Source organism: Chrysemys picta, chromosome 2 (genome assembly GCF_011386835.1).
Source record: "Chrysemys picta bellii isolate R12L10 chromosome 2, ASM1138683v2, whole genome shotgun sequence".
Classification (NCBI taxonomy): domain Eukaryota; kingdom Metazoa; phylum Chordata; order Testudines; family Emydidae; genus Chrysemys; species Chrysemys picta.
The window spans coordinates 52,245,494-52,266,970 of NC_088792.1; the positions used below are offsets into that span (position 1 = coordinate 52,245,494).

Sequence of the window (21,477 nt, forward strand, 5' to 3'; positions counted from 1 at the left end):
CTCAATCTGAGTAAAGATGCCGGAATCTGTGACTTATTAAATATAATTAAGTCTGCCCCTTAGATATAGACTCTTGTAAGGGGGCAGGAGCATCCATAGCCATTTTGCTGGTCAGGGTGGCAAATATTTTCACCCTTCCCCCCCATTCCCTCCGAGCACCGAGCAGAAAAATAAATAAATAGCTGAGTGGCAGAGCAGTTCGTCACCCTTTGGAAGTTGGCACTAAAGGCAACCGCCCTACTCAACCGTCCCTAGAACTGGCCCTGGTGGAGAGCCCAGATGGAGTATCAGGAGATATGCGTTAGGGAGGAAAATGCCTTCTAGAGTGCTCCCTGGTTCTGGGATAGGAGGGAATAATGTGCTACAGCATACTTTCAAGAATACAGCATACTCAGCTGGATGGACCTCAGTCCCCATTCCTCAAGAGGGGCCCCCAGAACCTTCCCTTGGAGGAACCAGTCAAATGGTGTTTAAGTAACTGAGGAGAGGGGGGGCAGCTGGGCAGGAGTTAAGAGAAACAAGGTGTCAGACATGAGTTACATTTGCTGCTTCCTCTATTGCTGCTGCCGAGTAACTGACCTGCCACGGCTGGAGGTGGGGCAGAGGAGGAGGGTCTCTAGTCAGCTGTTCTGGGGGAAATGGGATGGGTTTTTGGCAGCAGCACTTTACTGCAGCTCCAAACCTCAGAGCCCAGCAGGGAGCTATCCTAGAAGAAAAGCCAGACAGTATCAGCAGCCTCTTGGCTCATGGGGGCTTTGTGAGCCTCCTCCAGGTGGGAATCCCAGTGAGAGGAGAGGATTAAGGTGGCACATGGGTCCAGGGTGCAGCTGTTCTATCTATGATGTAAGAGGACCCCATTCACCTCACCTCTCCCCAGCTTCAGTGCTGGGAGCAAGTGAGCCCCTTGAAAGCACAGTGGCTTTAACAGCAAAGGTAACGGATCAACCAAGACTTAGGACAAAGTTTTGTACATCATTGACTTGGGCAGCGGCAGAGCTGGTCTGCGACTGCTCCCCCAGCTTGTGCGTACCACAGTGACCCTTCTCCCTGTTCAGGGCTACTTGCCCATTCTGGGAGCTCCCATCCTTTGAGTTCATTGGACCCCAGTAACACTAAGTGGTTATACCTACAGGAAGAGCCTGTTGCTGCATTACTCCATGCTAGTCTCTGCCAGCTAAACAGCTGCTAATGTGAGGAAAGGTTCCTCTCTGAACTGTCACTGTGAGGGTTGCGTTGCTGGTTTCTGTAAACACCAAGTGACGGAGCTGCAAATCTGCGCTCCTTTGAGTCTTTCAAGTGGCAGCTAGGTTAGGATTCTGTTTCCAGCTCTGCGGGTCAGATTTTCAGGGTGGTAGATTTCAGTGGGTAATACCTCCCCTTCCATGTCTTCCAGAAGATGCCCTGTTTCCGCTCATGCTTCTGGCGGGGGATGGAGCGGAAGTACTTTCCGTTGAGGTTGCCATGGCCACAAGTGCTGAACCACCAGCCTCCTGACAGGTGCTTGGCACAGTTAGTGTCAGCTTTGAAATCGTTGTCCTGATCTCGAGTGGAGAAGGGCAGCTGTCTGAAGTCCCCAAGGGCATTTTCCAGCTCTCCTGACACAGGTCCAAGGAGACTGAGTGTGTAGGCAGTGTTCTCTCCACCCAGGCTAAAGAGGAACTGAATAAGCTGAGAGTTTCCTTCCCAGTCTTGCAGCTCAATCGAGAGATTGTACCTTCCCTCCTGGACAACGTGGTATATTTTCTCCAGGCCCAACCAAAAATCACCACTAAGATCTCCAAAGCCATTCCTGTAGGCTTCCCAAATCTGGTCGAAGTCCACGGAGCCATCCAGACGCCTCTGGATCACTGTCCAGCCACCTTCAGCAGTCATGTCACAGTAGACTTCGAAAGGCTGAGATCCCAAGGGCTGGATCTGATACACACCACTGCTTCTCTCCCCTGCCAGGAAGAGCTGCTGGCAGTCCAGCGGGAGCTTCTGTGGCTGTGCAGGTTCCACACTGGCGTTTTGGCTTTGGTTGGTGTGTCTGATGCTTTTCTTCAGGTTTATCCTCCACTTTAGACTTTGAGTTTTGTTGTCCTTAAGATGCAGAGGGATCAAGAGATTGACTTTGCTCTGCAGGCTTTTAATCTGCAGGTTCTGCTTGTCCAGTTTGTACTGCTCCCTAGGGGGGAGGGATAGCTCAGTGGTTTGAGCATTGGCCTGCTAAACCCAGGGTTGTGAGTTCAATCCTTGAGGGGGCCATTTAGGGATCTGGGGCAAAATCAGTACTTGGTTCTGCTAGTGAAGGCAGGGAGCTGGACTCGATGACCTTTCAAGGTCCCTTCCAGTTCTAGGAGATGGGATATCTCTATTAATAATTATTATTAAATCTGCTGTCAAGCACATAATGACTGGAGCATCTAGTCCCTGCTTTTTCCCACCACTTTTACTCTTAGGAAGGAACCAGTTGGTAACAGCCCTCCTGTTTTCCTGAGCTGAGGGGCTGCAGTTCTCAGTGTGCAGCTGCACAGGGTGAGGGGGATGGGTATCACCTTAATGCTAAGTGTTATCAAATTGCTTTCTTTACCAGCTGAGCCTATTTTCATCTGGAAGAGTGTGTCTCCTGCAGCACGTACACCAAAAAAATCTCTATAATTTTCTTGTTTGTTTGTGCACCAGCATCATTGGAAAGATCAGCTCTACTTCTATATAAAGGTTTATTTTACTTATGCGCCTTCTTCAGGTTTTGCAGCAGAAGAGAACAAACTACTGTACTTATTAGATTAATTGACTAATTTCTGTTGCTTCTAATGGCTTTTATTGAGTCAGCTTAACATGCGAAACTAAAAAAAAATGTCCCGGGTGTTACATCAGCATCAGGCAAACAGAGACTCAGGGCTTTTAGTTTTACTTTTCTCCCATTGTTTCATAGTCAGTACATCATAAAGCTCTCCCTTCCTTCACCCAAACCTTCTGAAAAATGAAACCCATTACTTTGGCAGTAATTAAGAGGAGCCAGTCCTACTCTTTCTATTTCCATGAGTGCTCAGGTTGTGCAAAATGCCAGCATATCATTGTTTCTTAGAATAAACTGTAACCTCAAAATATGGGCATAGCCATTGAATACAATTAACATTTTATAAAACAGATCCTAAGTATTTACTCTGAAACCTTTTCTTTTCAGCATTTAACATTCAGCAAAGTAATTTTAAATATGAAGGCTTGGATGGGCTATGAACCATTGGTGCCAACTGCCAAAGGGTTCACAATCAACTCCTGTTTCAGACCTGACAAACTCGCTACACCTAATACACTGCTTTCATGTTATTTATCTGTAAAGGGTAGCATGTGAGGTCACTACTGAAAGCTTTAACATATCGCTACTCATAATCATAACTAGATTGTGTACAAGTGATCTTTAAGGAACAATGTAACTATAATGAAAATTATACCCTTATGGTCTTGGATTGAAAATGAGTCACCAGGGAATAATATGTCTTGGTGATGGCCCATTCAAGAGGGAGAGAGTTGTCACTCCTCTGTGGCTAGCTGATCATGTAATGTATTGCTTAGTTGTCCACCATTGCACCAGCGCAGAAAAGTCAATAGAAAATCATCAGTGACAAACTATAAACATCAAAACCACTTGGCAGTGAAAAGGAACAATATGATAGCGAAGGGATCACCCTGTCTGTGAATAAAGACAAAAGACTGATTTAATATGTCACAGGATAGAAAAACCGCTTTGCATCCATTCACTGAGGGAGGTACCTTGATGAGTGGGGGTGCTTCATGAAAGACTGGGTCCTAGCTCCTTGGGACTAGCAAGTGCTGCAAAAGACTGAACTGGGGGGGGGGGGGGTGAGAATCTACTTTATTAGATAGGAAAGGTGACTATTAAAAAGTATAGGCCCTAGTTTGCATTTTATTTTTTTTGTAGGTAGCCATTTGTTTCCATCACTCACACTTGTTTCAATTTGAATCTGTTTTTTCTTAAATAGATATCCTTTTCTTTTACTATAATTGAACTCAAGTGCTGGGTGTGATACAGGAGTGGTGAGCTAAGGTACAACTGGTAAAGTCGGGTATGCTGCTTTTGGGAATGGAGCATCTGGGATTTCTGTGAGTATCCAGTGATCAGGGGCTGGACACCACGGGGAAATACTTTGAAGGGACTCATCTGTTGTCAGTCTTCAGGGCAAAGGCATGGCTGGTATGGCCCACAGACGAGGTCTTGAATGGCTGACAGGCTGTTTGTGAGAGGGAGCTAACACCCAGCAAACAGGCTCAGAGTGAGGGCAGGTGGCAACTAGGTAACTCACAGCCTTGAGTGTCCTGAGAAGCTCACAGTAGTCACATCTGGTTGCTGTGTGTATGGAATGGGAAATAGATTGTAATAAAAATGTTGTATTTATCTTTCAAGAAAAGCATTAGCTTGACCATCCTCACTAGGAAGCATAATCTCTACCTCTAAAGGGCAAGATGCTCCAGTCTTCAGCAATAGGCAATGTATGATTTTTCCCCAGATGAACAAGATTGCCACACAAAGGTTACTGTATACGGTGGGGGTTTTGGATACCGAGTCCACAGATACATTATTTGCATATTTCTCTGGAATATCAATCTTAATGTTTGTCCTTGTGGACAGTCCCATCACAAATGCATAAAGGAAATATTGCTTCCATGTAACTTTTAGGATATGGCATAGGTTAGTTGGTATTATGATGGACAATTTGGCAGTGATATATAATCTAATGTTAGAGTAAACTTAATATGTATTGCCTTCACTATTTAAAAAACAGGAACATTTATGCACATATTGACATGTCCTTCATTTCATCCTCTTATAGAGGTATCTCCAAGTCCCATTCCCAGAACATGAGGTAACAACCACTTTTAGAAAATAAAGATCCCTTAGGATTTCATAAATATGAGATGTGCTCCTTTGCTGAGCATTCATATGCTATGCACAACCCTGTTCTGATCTGCTAAAAAGAGACTTTTACTCTAGGTCATTGGTTCCCCAGCTGTTCCCTGTGGATAACTGATGGGCCACAAAGCACTTCCTGTCGGTCATTGGAGGGGTGACTGGTGACATGGTGCAGCTCTCTCTCTTATTTCCAGGTTCATCAGGACTACTCAAATGAATAAGGACTGCAGGGTTGGGCCCTTTCTGCCGGCTTTCAGTACATAGCCCCCTGTCGCAGCACTGAGAATTTTTTCAGTGTGGGTGAATTCTCATTACTTGTTCATAGTTAAGGATGAAACCAGTATCCTGTTATAAGTTGATTTTCAACCTACCATTATTTCACCAAAACAAATCCAATCTCACAAATCGGATCCCATCCTGGAGTGGAATTTTTCTGGAATACTTGTTTTGGAAGTGTGGAATACAGATATTTTCCTTGTTCTTTTTCCAGAGAGTCTCCTAATTTTGTTTTTGCACACCATATCTCCTAAACAATTCCACCTACAAAACATTAAATTTCCTGCTCAGCTTTACTAGTAGAAGGTTATATTTGAAGGGACTCAAGTATCAAGCATGGTAGTTACATAGGCCCAGATCCACAAAGGTATTTAAGCTCCTAACTTCCATTCAAACCAATGAAAATTAGGAGCCTATACCTTTGAGGAACTGGGCCATAGTGCCAGGGAAATTCCTTCTAGCTCTGTTATTATGTCATCAGCCACCAAAGCTGGCTTACTAATTAGTTGTATACAGTCACATTATCATTTCATTGTCTGTTAGCATAGCATCTGTAAACCAGCATTGAACCTTTGACACACTTAGAGCTGCACAACAGCCAGTATATGATCTTTGACTACTGCTAGAATTTACAAGATGACACAATTTGCTTCAAAGTACCCTAGATACTTTTTCAGTCTGTTAGCCTTTAAAAAGGATAAATATATTTGTTTTTTAATTTAGAGGTATAGTCACCTAAAATATATAGGGCCAGTATGTGGCTGGTCCCTGCATGTATGTACAAGAGGGAGGAAATATGCCTGGTGTGACCACAGTTGCAATCCTTGTGCGCTCCTAAGCACAATGACCACTCCTGTCTAGAACCTCTGGCGGTATTGTACACCAAGAAAGGAACAGCAAGGAGGTGCGGCCATGGCATATGTCTATGGAGCAGGGGTGTGCTTCTCTTGGGTCCCTCAGAGCTTCCCAAAGCACTGTCCCAGTGCCTTCAAATCAAACCAAGTTCATCCATTGAAATAATTTGTGTTCTCTGGTGTTTCCTTCTATTTAATTATATATTGTATTTTAAAACTATTATCTTTATCACATGAATAATTGTACACTGTAGGGTAGCACATCTACAGATGTTACATTGTGATAGAAATATCCCTCTTATTTTAGCTCAGCAATCATAACTGTGACTATATACTTAATATAATAATAGAAGCTTTTAAATTATTATAAAAACCCTGTTATCAATTTTATGTCCAGGATGTTGGTAATGATACTAAATTGCCTTGCTGTGTAGCTTCTTTGTGCTTGAGGCCAGATAGGATGTCATGATGGGCTTGCTCTTCCATGCCTAAGGGCTTAGCATTAGCAGCATATGACAACTTTCTTATCAGACGTCTCCTTTGCCAGCACACAGGGACGAGGAGGTGGACTGTAGTCTCTCGCGTGCTGGATGGAGTGGCGATTAAGGAACATCACGCTAAAACAGGCATGACAAAAACAGGGGTTTCACTGTTAAGCTTCTTACATGATTGCAAGACACGACAGTGCAAAGCTTTCTGCTTTGCAATATGGGACTTTTTTATTTTGGGGGGGAAAAAAGCGCAGTTATTAAACTCAGCATGGAGACAATCTGAAACAGGATCTTCATCAATCAGATTAACTACTTTCCGAGATGAAAGTAGACGCGGCACAGTGTGAGCCTGAGAAGATATTTATCAAAACCCATATTAATAACCACTTTCAGCCTTCTCCTGACAGTTTCATCTTAGCTTCCATGTTTAACATTTGAGTATCATATGTTTTTGTCAGGATGAGGCTGCTAAGAGCATCAATTAATTAATTCCTCTGAAGTGTGGTTTGGAAAGGTAATAAAGTAACATTCCCTAAGGCCAGGACCAGTAATGGTAAGTAACATACTGGTGCTAGACAGTTTGTTACTTCAGAAAGAAATTAAAAGCACAGAATCATTTCCACCTTTAAAAAAAGAATATTCATTTTTATTTCAATGAAATTGCTCACACGGATAAAGTAAAAACAAAACAAATCAACCCCCGCCCCCAAAACAAAAACCCAAAACAAACCAAAAAAACCCAGAGCAGATAAAAAAAAAAGTGTTGCTGCATTTTATTTGTTGTATTTTAATGGGTAGAAATAAAATGCTGGTGTGAAAAGTAAGTAAAATTAAATTAAATTTAAAAAAGCAAAGAAATTAGTAAAGTTTGTCTTAGCATTATTTATTCTTATCATCATCATCACAACTGTTCTTTCCTGGAATATTATTTTTGGGTGGAGGTAAAATGTTGCTGGCAGTACAGGAAAATGAACACTCCAACTTATGCAGCTGTAAGATTGCAGTTGAAGCGAGGATCCCACCACTTTCCAAATTGCATTAGTATAGGGCTCTATATGGGTATAACACTTGTATCGGATGCCTAATGTAACCTCTATTTAAATGATATTAGCAATAGTAATGAACCAGTCTCAGGCTTTTCTTCATATAAAAGGAGTTTCCTTCAGATAGCAAGTGTGTGCATTCTATGAAGCGGGTGAAAAATAATCAAGAAGAAAGAGCTGTTTGATGACATAGGCAAGTATCATAAACCTGTTTCCAGGTAGTTTATATCTTTGATTTGGCATTTTCAAAATCTTAAGCACATAATAAGTTAATGCTGACACCTGGACAGCTTGTTCTAATTTGTAAACCATTCACCTTTTCCATAACTCTAAACCTATTACTAGGACATACTGTAAAGTAGAACGACAAATAAAATACTACCTAAGATAGGCAGACAGAAACATCTTCCATGCACATACAAACTGGCTTAGATGAAAGCTGTTGTCTGATTGGCGGATGGGGCTGCCAGCCTATGCAATTAATATGTCCTAAAGAATGCACAAGACAGCTCTAAAGACCCAGCCCAGCAATCAACAGATAACTATGTCTCTTCCTGTATTTTTCAATTAATTGTTGTCTCCGACACTATCTCAGGCCAGGTTTTTAATACTCCAGAGGGAAGTGAGGAGGCTTTAATGTACAGCTGGATTCGGTCTGAGATATAAACCAATCTTGATCTGTTTAGTAACATCATCATTTTAGGCATCTGCATAATGGTCTTGTTTTCTTCTTAATTTCCAGAAGAAGTCCCTCCAACTTGCTTCCAATCTTATTAAGACAGCAGCAAGTGTTTGGGAGGCAGTGGCAGGTGGCAGAACTTGTAGCTGAAGAAAGATCTTCATCAGATAGAAAACATATGAGTTGGTGTGTCTGGAAAGCTAGCACACCATCCCACAAGAGATCCAGCCCAGAGTGATCATTTAGTTACTAGGGGCCATGGCAATAGTCTCCATCCAGAGAATGCTGTCTGGAGCAAGGGCTGAGAACAAGCAGCTTGTACCCCTAATAGAGACACACATTTATCTTTGTATGTTTATAACTGAGGAGAACGATGACCTGAGGAGAATCACGGGCTGGTAATAGGGATGGTCAAAAATTTTCTGCGAAAACTAATTTTTTGGGGCAGAAAGTAGGATTTTTGACTAAATGAAATTGTTCACAAGAAGTGTCTGCTTTCTAAAGAGGATTTCACTTGAAAATTGAAATATTTTGGCCAAAAATCAAAATACTTCGATATGGAAATGGTGCTGTGGTGTATCATTGGAGTTGTAGTTTGATTGCCTCATGTCCCCATTCTTCCCTATGGACTTGGCTCCCTGGTCGGGCATCATCACCCATGATGCACAATGGCCAGGGACTGCCATATTGCAACACTGCCCCTCTCCAAGTTGTTTGGATGCAAGATTTTGTCCAGCTAAAACAATGTTATATGATTATTTAAAGCTAAAAAGATTTGGTTTTGAATTTTTTGCACCTTCTCCATTTTAATGTTTAACTTAAGTGTAAGTGAATTAGGGGATATTTTCTGTGTATTATAAGGGCAAAAGACCAGTGGAAACTTGGCAAGGGGACTTGAAAGACAACGTGAGAGGATTGCTTAACAGCCAGTTGGAATCACCAGCTGAGGTCCTTTCATTTGCATTCAGAGTTTATAAAACACCCAGCATGCAGGAGGATTATGGAATTGAAAGGTCTTAGGCACAGATAGACTGACTATATAAGAGCTGTAAAGGAAACTGAGAAAACTTGTAAGAAGCTGGGAACTGGAACAAAAATAGTTTGTGTTATGTTCTGATTTAGCTTCAGGGAATTAAGAGCTGATCCTGTCTCTAAAACTCAGAAATTGGAGTTGAACTGTGTGTGTGTCAGGAAGAAGATCTGCCATTGCCATCTTCAATACAAGGGAGATGATTGTTCCTGAGCAAAAAATGGTGTGTGCCAAAGAAAAAGGATTGCCACTATTCTAATCTTCAATTCTGTAACTGCAACTGATACTTTAAAAACTACTGAAGTTCATTATTAAGGTGGGCAGAAGTTCTTGTATGGACAATTACCCTTAAAGAAATACTGTCAAACAAAATGATTTTTAAAGTGACTAATTAAAAAATATCAGTTTTATGATAGAGCAGCCTGCAAATGATAGGACTTTTAAAATAAACATTTATTGTAAAAACATTGTGATATGAGCTTTTCGGCTCCCCAGTTTATGTGGTGAAGGCTCTTTATGGCAGGCCAAAAAGTAACATCACCAAAATGTTCATGTCTTCCCCACTCTCCGTTTTTTTTAACACACCTGCCTGCCTCTTGCTGCCTGTTGACTTTCAGTTTCAGCTCTGCTGCAGCTCTTGCTTGTATCTACCTTTTCTGGGTCTGAGGAAGTATATGCATTGTCAACAAAACAGTGAAACTGGCTATCCACAAAGTACTGTCAAATACACAAGGTCAGCAAACTGGAAAAAAAAAGAGAAAAATAAAACATTTTCTCTAATCTTCCTCAGTGACACCAATCTCAGGGGTCATTTGTATTAATAGGAAGACAACATTTTCTGATGGAACTGTGATTCTCAAGGAGTTGATGTTCATTTAATTAGTAAAGGATATGTATACACCGCCAGAGGACAATTCCTGAATCTAATAGAAATAGCGTAGGCTTCAATGCTTTAGAAGTTTTACATGTAGGGCTACTTTCGTCTGGACATTCCTCATTTACTTGTTGTATCCTTTGGATTTTCAAGAATTGTTTGAGTATTAGCCTCCATGCACTGCCTTAGTTCAGCTTGCTGAACCACAAGGTCCAGCAACAGATCTGTTGTACCCTATTGTGGTTCAGGGAAGAGGATCAGGGAAGCAGTGACTGGCAACCTGTCACAGAGGAAGAGAAAGTGGTGTTGTGGCAAACTGCTGTTAGCTTCTACACAACACTGTTATATTTTTCCATTACTATTTTCATAGCCCCAACACTGGAGCTCTTAGATCAGGGTGGGCCAAAGTGCCCCAACAACTTGAAATTAGTTAACTATATGCTCTGCCCTGGCACATTCAGTCCCTTATCCTGGATGCAGTATTATCTACAACATAAACTTTTCAACCTCCCCCTGTATTTATCTGAAGATCTGTTTCTAAAGTTTAAATCCCCAAGAAGGTCCTGGATGAAGTTGAGCATATCTGGGATGAGAAGTTTGCTCCTTTGGATTACATGGGCCCGCAACTGCATGGCAGCCACTGTCTTGGTGTTTAGAAGAGGCTCATTTTTTCAGCTAGCCTGAATTTGAAACTTTCCTATTCCTGCAAGGCAGGCTGGGAAACATAGTTCCAGCAGTCAGCCATTTTGTTATGCTGATGCTTCCACCTCTAGACTGGGACCTTCTTGGAAACTGTGAGGAGACTGGGGCCATTTATATACAATTCTGGTCCTCAGTTCTTGGCAGACTGCACTGATACCTTCAGCTTTTCTTTAGCCCGTGATTATCTGATTAGAACATTCACATCCTTGTTTCTGTGTTTTTGCTGTACTTTTTATTTGTTTGTTAATGTGTTTTCATTATTTGCTATTTTCTTAGTTTTCACAAGGGCCAATAAATAGAATTTATTTATCAAAGAAATGCCCTTTCTGGAGTCTTTTGTCCAATTTTTAAAATATGTCCTCTGCATCTGTGCCTACATGATTACACTTTCATCCACATGCATGATCAACCTCCCGTCCCATTTGCACTCCCTTTTGCATCCCCCCTTTTGCACTCACTATTATTTTCAGGCTCAAATGGGAAGTTTTAGGTATCTGACTCATTAGTTCTTGTGTGTAGTCACGTAGGCAAAGTATCATATGACATGAATTGTACTTCTTGATAACTTTGGCTGCAAACTTGTTCCCACAGCTATTTGTGTCTGCAAAAAAGGAGGTCACGTTGAAGCCCTGTTCAAAAATTAAGTTAATTAATGTCTGTTGTACATGTAGAATGTTTGCTGGTACAATTTAAAAGGTTATTTATTTTCTACCATATTTCTATGAGTCCCAATATTCCTCTGGCTGAAGCATCACAGATGAGCTGAAGAATACCCCATACATTATAATAAACAATCAGAATATTTTTCCCTGAGCCATAAAACAAAATGATATATTTTCTGAAAGCAACAAACTGTTAAAAGCAGGTACATTTTAAAGTATTGTCAGCAACTGAAACATAAAATATTTAAATACCAGAAACCCTCCAAGCCCATAATTATGGAGGAAAAAACTAATATCTAGGATAATATCTTAAAAAGCTGACCAATAATTCCTTTGTATTGATTCCAATCAGGCTGCTTGCAATAGTGAAGCAGAACGTCACAAATGATCTGCAGAACTCATTATAGCCTATTAACGTTTCAGACTTAAGCCAAACTATATCCTTAATCAGACTACTGGCCTCAATTAAAAAAACCTTACCAGTAACTGGAGCCTCCTGATGATATCTCTTGACTCAAAACATTTTACCTGAAGGAGTCAGTCTATCCTCTTGTGGCCCACAATTATACTACCATCTGGCTGATATGATTTTAGTACAAGGTTCTTAACAAGATAAAGTCCAGGCAAAAATGGTTTCAAGGAGCAATTGAGTTTAGCAGTCTTAAATTCATTACAGTATAGATTAAAATGTACTGTATGAGAGCACCTGCTACCTCTTTTAGCATTGTTTACTTGTAATGCAGGAGACTATCGTTCTCTGTGAAACATGTACAGTTTTGTCACAAAAGAACAATGTTCATTTTTTAAACATAAAAGAAGCATGTCATAGAAAACACATTTTGTATGTATTGATTGGAAGGACATGCTATTTTATGTGGAGGTAGTTCTGTTTTACATATCGTTATGGTCATCAAATATCTGTGAGAACTAAAGACAATCAAGGTGGAATATTTCATGTCCAATCTGATCCTATATCATCAGCTTAGAAATGTGGACTCTGAAACTCACCATTCTTCACATGGGTGAGTTATCAGAAAAGTACGAGTGTATGAGGGTAGTTGAGTAGTTGGGACACAGGCTGGAGAGACAGGTATGCAGGGCTCTATTCCTAACTATTCCACTGGCTCAGTACTGTCTAGGTCATGTTTGACAAGCATCTTTCTGAGCCTTAGCATAATGGCAGTGTGCTCTGCACTTCTGAAAATCAGGCCATTTATCTGGTAAATGAAACTATTTTTCAAGAACCTAACTTTGGGCACTCATTTTAAAAAAAAAAACCTTGGCCATAAATATATACATAATACCTACGCTGTATAATGCAACTGTGGATTTTCTTATTAGACACATCAGTGTCAGACCTTCTGGTGTGCTTTGCATGGCACTGCTGTGGAGTTTGGCTGTAAAGACCCAGAGTATCAATACATGCAAGAAGAATTTTCCAATGCCAGAGGGCCATCCTCATAGAGACTTCCATGTCACCCCAACCCTGTTGACTCCATAGGAAGCAAAGCCAGAAGTAAAGGAATGACCCATCTGTGCTATTTTTTGGCCCCTTAAGGCTTTTAGCATCGGGGGTAAGCTCTGAACACAGCCTGCTCAGAGAACGTCTCTTGTGTAGGTACCATTTGTCGTCAGATGTTCGGCTGCGTGTGTGTTCTCCCTGTGTGCAAATCTCGAGCGAACTGCCCAATGACCAGAAAATCCGTTAAGGTGTGAAGGTGCTTGGTCAGGTTTATTGTCAACAAAGCACGGTCCTAGCTCCCTGGATCAATGTCTACAGTTACACTAGCACGTGTATGTCCGTGACAATGGACGCAGCTCAGTCAGTGGCGGGACTTTCCACTGCCCCCTTCGGCTGGCCAAAGACACTCCCTCTGAGATACATCTTTATACACCAGTACAAACAAGTTACGTATCACCCTTGACATATCGGGTGCCACCCTCTGATGTATTAGGGCGTCACCCATTGCCTTGTACCTGTAGGTTCGATCAAAACATCTCTATTCATCATGCTGTCATCCTGACCTTATCCTTATGATGGGTCAGCACGTTCCTGTTATCTTTAGGGAATGTGTTTATCAGGGTGTTCTGGAACCACCCTTCTGGAATGTGCTTGCATGAGTGTTTTGTGCCTAGCACCTCTTAGGAATATGTGTTTCTGCAATATCAGCCCTATGCTTGCTAGATTCCTTGAGCAGGGCCTGCCTCTTACTCACAACTTAACTTTGCTTTATATTGGCAAAGCTTTTACTACTTTAGCCCCGGCCTCAGGCCTCATGCCAGGCCTCTGATACATGGGCTTATGTTTCAGGCTCTATTACTGAAACACTACTACACCTACTACACCATTGAACAGTTTATTTACAGTGTTTCACCTCACCACCTTCTACATACTAGCGCAGTCACAGTATTTACAATATCCTCCAGTTTTACTATCTGTTCTCCAAAGGAGCAGGGGAGAGAAAATGTGTCTTCCCCCATCCCCAAGGAATTCCCTTTGACAGATCCTACTTGCCTTTGTCTCTCTTCTGCTTCTCCCTAATCTCTGCATTTCCTTCTTGTGCTCTTTTATCCTTTTGAAAAAATAGTGTGCTCATTAGCTACCTACTCTAGTCCGATCTGGTAATCAGAAACTGCTCTTCTTAATGAGGCACTCTGATCACTGTTTAACCAATTAGACCTCCAGAAAGTCCTCTCCTTAATGAGATCCTCTCTGGAGGTCTAATTGGTTAAACTGTGACCAGAGTGCTGGTTCAGTTGCTGATTTCCAGCAGTCTGTCTCACACCTCATCACCTTGCCAGATGGAAAGGTATTACTTTCCCCATGCTTGCCTTACTTTATTGGAGATGCTACTTGACTTCTGCATTTCTTTGCCCCTTTGTAGGGCCTGTTCATTCTCCACCCACAAAAATCATATTTGGTTGGTGGAGGTTGCCCCATAATTGTGCTTTGGCTAACAGGTCTACACACTAAGGTCAATCTAAGAGTCACTCTCCATGTTCTTAACCTCTTTGTTTTGTGCAGGGATCTGCTGGTATCCCTCCTCCTCCTCATTACCTGTGGTCACTTGCTTCCCCTAATCCTCTGAGCTGCTCTTGGGATCCCTCCTTTTGGCATTCGAGAGGTGGGAGTTCCAATAGCTGCTCAACTCCTGTTAATTAGCTCGGATTATCTTTATCCCAGAGACTATTTCCTTGTTTTTTTTCCTCTTCCCCTTTTGTCTCTCAGGTTATTCCCCTTTCTTTATTTTCCATTCGACTAATATTTTCCAACCCTTCCCCATGAGTTTCATTCCTTTCCTCTGGGGTTTCAAGATGCCCCTGGCTTCCCTAATGGGAAGGGGAAGGGGTTCCAGTCCATGCTTAACATGAGCAGATGAGGCAACCCATCCACTATCCCAACCCCCTGCCATTTAAACTTCTCCACACTTTTAGTGGTACCTGTGCCACTGGGCAGAATTTCTTATCCCCATGTATACATTTGAGCCTCACTCTTGCTCCAGGAAGTATCCAAGGGGGTTTCACCAACTCCCACCTGAGTAGTATACAGGATGAGGCAGTGTCCACCAGACCCCTTTGATACATCCCTCCCAACATAGCAGAAATGTTTGGTAACTTCTTTCTCCCTGCCCGGGAATCCCAACCCAACCAAACAATTCTGTTAACATTCCATATATGGAGAGTCCCTTTTGTGTATGTCTCTGCCACCCACATTGGTAGCACACATTTGCCCTGGAATCCTTCCTCTTCTTCTCTGCACCCTTTCTGAGTGTAGGTTCTCTGTTCTTCTTCCCCGGATCCAGCCCTGTCTGAGAATGTCTGCCTCTACAAACTCCTCTGTTAGTTTAACTGCTACATCTAGGATGATGGGCTGATGCTGCCTGCCTGACAGCTAAGTATTCTTTGGGAGACTCAGAAGGAACTGTTCTAGAATGACAGCATTCATAATATCAGCCACACCGTAGGTATCCGGCATCAGCCAATGAATGACCCAGTCAGTCAGTTTTGGGGCAATTTCTGGTGCTATAATCTCCCAGTCCTTCTTGCGGGTCGAAATTTGCTGTCAAAAGTCATCACTATTAATAACAATAGAGCTAGCACCAGATCTTCTGTCAGAGAGGTATCTATAGGAGTTTACATCCATACCACATCCAAATCAGCAGTTGCATTCTTGCCTCAAGACATGCTTATTTTTTAAGTGGTGGTTTGGGAATATATTGATGATTTTTATGGCTCAATCCAGTAAGTTCCCTCCTTTTTACATTTATGTTTTTAGGGGTAGAATGCATAGATTTATGGTTATAGTATATGCATTTTAGAGGAGAGTATAATATGGAACATTTCTCTGGCATTAGTTTGTTGCTCTTTCTTTCTCTAGTTGCAATTTCCAAATCTTCTTTCTTCCAAGTGGTTGAGTCTATGACTGTCTCTGCCCTACCACATACAGCAGTGGGATTGCCAGGAATGAATCAATGACACCTACCCTTATATCTCTGCATTAGGAGATGGGTGTTCCCAGCCAAATGGGCAGCTGAAAAGACTGAGAAGGATCAGCTGGCTAAGAAGCCAGCTGAGAACTCTGAAGATGAGTTGTCAGCCAGTAACAATGTACTATCAAGGCCCTGGCCAATTGGTAGGAGGGGAGACACTATCCCTCTAGTAGCTCAGCTGCTTGTTTTTTGGAGGTGTTCACACTGAGTCCATTGAGCCTCCCCTGCTTTCTTTTCCATCGCAGGAGACTTCATGGGGATTATGACAGCCACAGGGCTGCAGCTAGATCTATGAGATTTGCATGGGGCCAGTGCCCCACACCCCTAACATGCCCTCCTGAACTTGGATGCTACTGATTCTGGAGGAAGACAACACTGGCAGATTCAGGGATTTCAGCTGTAACAAGTGGCCATCTTGACTATGGCTGCATGGGGCTTCATTGTGAAACAAAGTTGGCACTATGGTACAAAGACAAACTAGTCTCAGAGTATAATGAAACTGTAGATTGTGCTAAATCCTCTCACTTTTGCTAAAGCAACACCTGTTTATGGGGAGCCTCCAGTCAGAAATATGGAAAGCATGTGGATCTAAGGTTATGTGTTTTTGGGAAGATGGAAGAATAGCAGCAGCATATCCTCAATTTAATGTAGAGTGAGCTGTCAGCTTCTCTCACATGTAAATAGAACAGGAGTACTTGTGGCACGTACTCCTGTTCTTTTTGCGGATACAGACTAACACGGCTGCTACTCTGTCACATGTAAATGATTCCCCCAAATCAGGTACATTTAAGAGGCTTACATTAAGTCTTCAAATAATTGCAGGTGAAAACCTGAACTCACAATGATGTTTGTTCCCAAACTGCAGGTGCACAAATGGAACCTGGGCTTTTTAATCTGAATGTACAAGTCGCTGATCTGAGTAGCCGTAAGAACAGTCCTTTGTCAATAGATTTTTAAATGCATCTTTTAGATTAATTCTGCCGGTGTCTACTTTACAAGCATATTGTTTCACATGTATGAAAACAGTGATTGAGATATTCATGATCACTATTACAATATTTATGTAAGATATTGTTTACATGGCGTGGATAACACTGAGCACTAACACTCTCCTAGTGCATGATACAACCTGTCATAAATGATGCACTTTGCTTATTTTGAAGGGCTTGAAACAGCAATTTAAACAGGAGATTCTGTGGCTTTGAAATAAAATTGCATTTCTTCCACTGCTCTGCTAAGAGAAAAGTCAGGCTAGAAAAGGACAGCAGTGAAATGATACATTTCCTCCTTACTACTCCCTTCTTTTGTTTTTCCAGTCTATAAAGTCAGTTCAGGGTCTGTGTCTAATTTAAAAATAATTTGGTGTGTTGGTTAAGTAGTTTGATTCCATCATTAATGGAGTTTTTTGTTCTAAATTGATTGTTTTCTATCTGATCTGATGTTACAAACAAGGGAGGTCTTGGCAGATTGCCTAGGTTATACAGTATTGTATATTGCAGGAGGATGATGATTTGTTTTCCTAGAATAGTGGGTTAGAGGAAAAGGTCTGTACTCTTTGAAGTGTGTTTGTTCTTGTTGTTTGTATGTTTAATATAGCAACAAGAAAGTAAACAGTAATTCAGAGTCAGAGTATTGACTCTAGCCAAGTGAGGAACAGAATATCTACTATCTGTACAGAGCCAGACTCACTGGGAATTAGGGATATTGCCCTGGCAACATAAAACAACTTTATTAATAATGAATTTCATTCTGTGATGGGGTGTTCACTCCATACCAGCCCATGAAGGGGGTTAGATGGCTAGGTGGGCCAATGAACTATCTAGGCTGTACCTGGAGGAAGAGCCAGGGAGCAATGAGTACTAATTAAAGGATGAAGCTCACCTGGACAGAAACAGGTGGAGCTTGTATAAAGCCAGGTATCTGCAGGCAGAAAGGGGCTGCAGGGAGGAGACTTGTGGTTAGTCTCTCTGTGGCTAGGAAGAGAAGAGAGCTTGGCCAGGAGGGAAGGATATAGCCAGAAGAGGGTGGAAAAGGAGCCTGATAGAGGCAATGTAGGAAGCAGTCCAGGGAAACAGCAGCAATGTGTAGGACAATGTAGACCTCAGCTTTTGGTGGTAGGCTCACTGGGCTGGAACTGGGAGAAAAGGGTGGGCCCAGGTTCCCCTACCAGCCACTGGGGAAATGGCACCATAGAGGGGTAATAAATTGGAAGACTGCCTGGGACAGTTGGTATAGAGAGACTTTAGTACACAACTCCCTTTCCCCACCTGCACTCAAAGGGGAAGATTAAAGTGACCTGGCCAGAGGACCAAGCCACAAAGAGGCATCATTTGAGTCCTGCAGGAAGAGAGAGGTTAAAAAAAGATAGAGTGAGCACCTGAAGGAAGGGGTGTCAGACTGGCAGAGCTAGTCCCCAGCTTTAGCCACAAGGAGGATGATGAATACCCTGTGACATACATTTTAATAATTTAACAAACACATGTTAACCTTAATAAAACATACAAAAATAATACAGCTAGTGTTCCTGAAGAAATATGTAATGTAAGAATCTTTTTTTCTCATCCTTTACTGCTTTTTACTGATGAAACAAGACATACAGGAAATTGATTTGATTGGCAGAGACATTTGCTTGTAAGAGACTCTTGATAGGGACTGTGAAACACTTCAGCACTCATGTTTAATATTTTTGTTATTTTTCCCTTGTATTATTTGTATTACTGTAATTCTCAATATATTTCAACTGCATTCAAAGAACAACAGGGGAACCCTTCCGTAGCTTGTGTGACATTTGTATATTTACATGACTGTGAAATCTGTACCCTAGTGTCTGTTTTATATTTCAAAGGTAATGAATTAAAACCCCATCAAGCTGTATTAAAACAAATATACTGTGTTTGTAGTACAAAGACACGTCATCATCAGCGCCACAACCCATCAACATTTCAGGATAGTAGTAAACTGAAATAGTTGATTCAGTATGCCTTCTTGACAGGATATTAGATGCACGGATTGTAGTAAACACCTTCAGAAACACTGAGGGCTAACTTGTGCCTAGCTTGTGGCACCTTAGAGACTAACAAATTTATTAGAGCATAAGCTTTCATGGACTACAGCCCACTTCTTCGGATGCATATAGAATGGAACATATATTGAGGAGATATATATACACACATACAGAGGTGGGAGTTGTCTTATCAAACTGTCTGTACTGGGCTATCTTGATTATCACTTCAAAAGTTTTTTTTCTCTTAATTAATTGGCCTCTCAGAGTCGGTAAGACAACTCCCACCTGTTTATGCTCTCTGTATGTGTGTATATATATCTCCTCAATATATGTTCCATTCTATATGCATCCGAAGAAGTGGGCTGTAGTCCACGAAAGCTTATGCTCTAATAAATTTGTTAGTCTCTAAGGTGCCACAAGTACTCCTGTTCTTCTTTTTGCGGATACAGACTAACACGGCTGCTACTCTGAAACTTGTGCCTAGCTGTTGCACAGCAATACTGGAGAAAAGGAGGGCTTAGAGTTGTTCATCTCTTTGTGTGGCAGGCCAAGGGCTTCCTGATCCTGCTGCTCCAGGAATCTGGGGGTAGGCAAAGACAGTGCATCTAGTGCTCCCCTTGGAGCAAACGGCAGGGGTGGATAGGGGAGTAGACGTAACCCTAATTCTATCCCCGTGCCCCCACGCATCTACAATGGAGGTACCTGGCTGATCAATGGGGAATATAGTGCACTCCATAAAGGGGTGTTTCAATTAATGACCTGTCCCAATTACCCCTGGGGTGTGCACCTATCCATCACTGTGATGCTTTGGGGGTTCACCCAGACCGGTAAGGGGTGGTGTCACCATCTTCCCAGGAACCCTGGGTGCTTCTGTGCTGTGCAGGTTTGGAGCAGAGCCCGACTCTGCCTGCTTACAGCACGATGGCCTCACCATGGCTTCCACTAGCCTGGTTACTCCTTGCAGGGTGACACCAACACCCTCCCAGTCTCAAGGCTCCCCAAAAGCATCTCCCCTGCTGTGTCCAGGCCTTCTCATTGGACCCTCACAGAGATCATTTAGTATGCTGCCTCCAAAGAGACAGAACACTCACCAGCCTGTTATTTTGGCTGAGTATTTTACCCTTCCGTTTGAAACACATCACTGTGATGGTTGTGTAATAAAACAAGACTAAGTTCATTAACAAAGAGCAGGTATTTAAGTGATGATAAGTAAGAACAGAAGAGACAGGTTCGGTTATAAGTAAAACAAACACGCTTTCTAGGTGACAAATTTAACTTCAGCAAGTTACAACCTTTGTCTAGGTATGTTTCTCACCTATCATCAATTTCCAGCTACTTTGGACTCCTAGGCCAAGAGGATCCACTTTTCATTAAGTCAAGGGGTGCGGCTTTCCTTTTGTTCCCTAGATGATGGAAAACAAAATTACGTTTTACCTTTCCTTATATCTCCCCAAAATTCACTGACACTATTTCAAGAGGAAGGAAGGCTTCCTGGGGGTGCAGTCTCCATCCCCTGTTCAGTCTGGTAAGTAGTCACCTTCCCACACTTGCTCGCTTGATGACTTTGTTTACCTTACAGTACATTAAGCACATTTATCTGTTGGATCTGTTAGGAGACTGTAGTCATCATTGATTTATAAAGAGCAGAATACAGTGCATGATCAAGATATTTTTAAGGTCAGAAGGGACCATTGTGATCATCTAGTCTGAATTCCTGTACAACACAGGTCATAGGGCTTTTACCAGTAACTTCTGCATCAAGCCCAATAAAATAGGGTTGAACTAGAGGAAATATTTTAGATTTAAAGACTTCAAGTGATGGATATTCCACCATCTCCCTCTCAAGCTAGTCCAATGATTAAATATCCTTATTACTACAAATGTGCATGATTTCCAATTTGAATTTTTCTAACTTCAAGTTACAGCTATTGTATCTTATTGTGCCGTTCTTTGCCTATTTAGATTAAAGAGACTTTTAGTATCAGATATCTTAACCCAGTGTAAACACATACCTGCCAAGATTATGTCACTTCTTAACTTTCTCTTTGGTAAGCTAGACATATGGAGCTCCTTAAATCTCTCATTGTACGGCATATTTTCCAGACTTCAAATCATTCTTGATGTTGAATGAGTGCCCAGTTGAACCTTTGGGCTTCTCCCTCGGTGTGGCCATTCCTCAGAGCCCTTTGCTAGGTTAGACTTTACATTTCAGTTGGTCTTTTACACAGATTCCCAAAGTGATGATCAGGGTGCCTCTTCTGTCATGTCTAATCAGTTAGATTGGTATTGGCTTGGAACTAAACAATTACATTAATGAAAGTCAATTGGCTTAGTTCATATAGCTTTAAATAGACCTTTTAATGTTTTTTGAAGGCTAGTTGATGACATTTCCTCAATGTCTTCCTTTTCCCTGATCACCTTAGGATAACTGCTTTGCACCTAGTAAAGCAATGTTTGACT

The 21,477-nt window shown here is 41.8% G+C and overlaps 1 protein-coding gene across 1 annotated transcript in view; it reads right to left on the reverse strand.

The window, feature by feature from the left end:
- Nucleotides 1-399: 399 nt before the first annotated feature.
- LOC135981192 (angiopoietin-related protein 4-like) overlaps nucleotides 400-21,477 on the reverse strand; it is a 107,300-nt gene continuing 86,222 nt past the window's right edge. Inside the window, exon 3 of the mRNA XM_065582443.1 lies at nucleotides 400-2,164. Within this exon, the coding sequence (XP_065438515.1) occupies nucleotides 1,336-2,164 (829 nt within the window). The 3' untranslated portion in view covers nucleotides 400-1,335. The remainder of the gene's footprint in view (nucleotides 2,165-21,477) is intronic.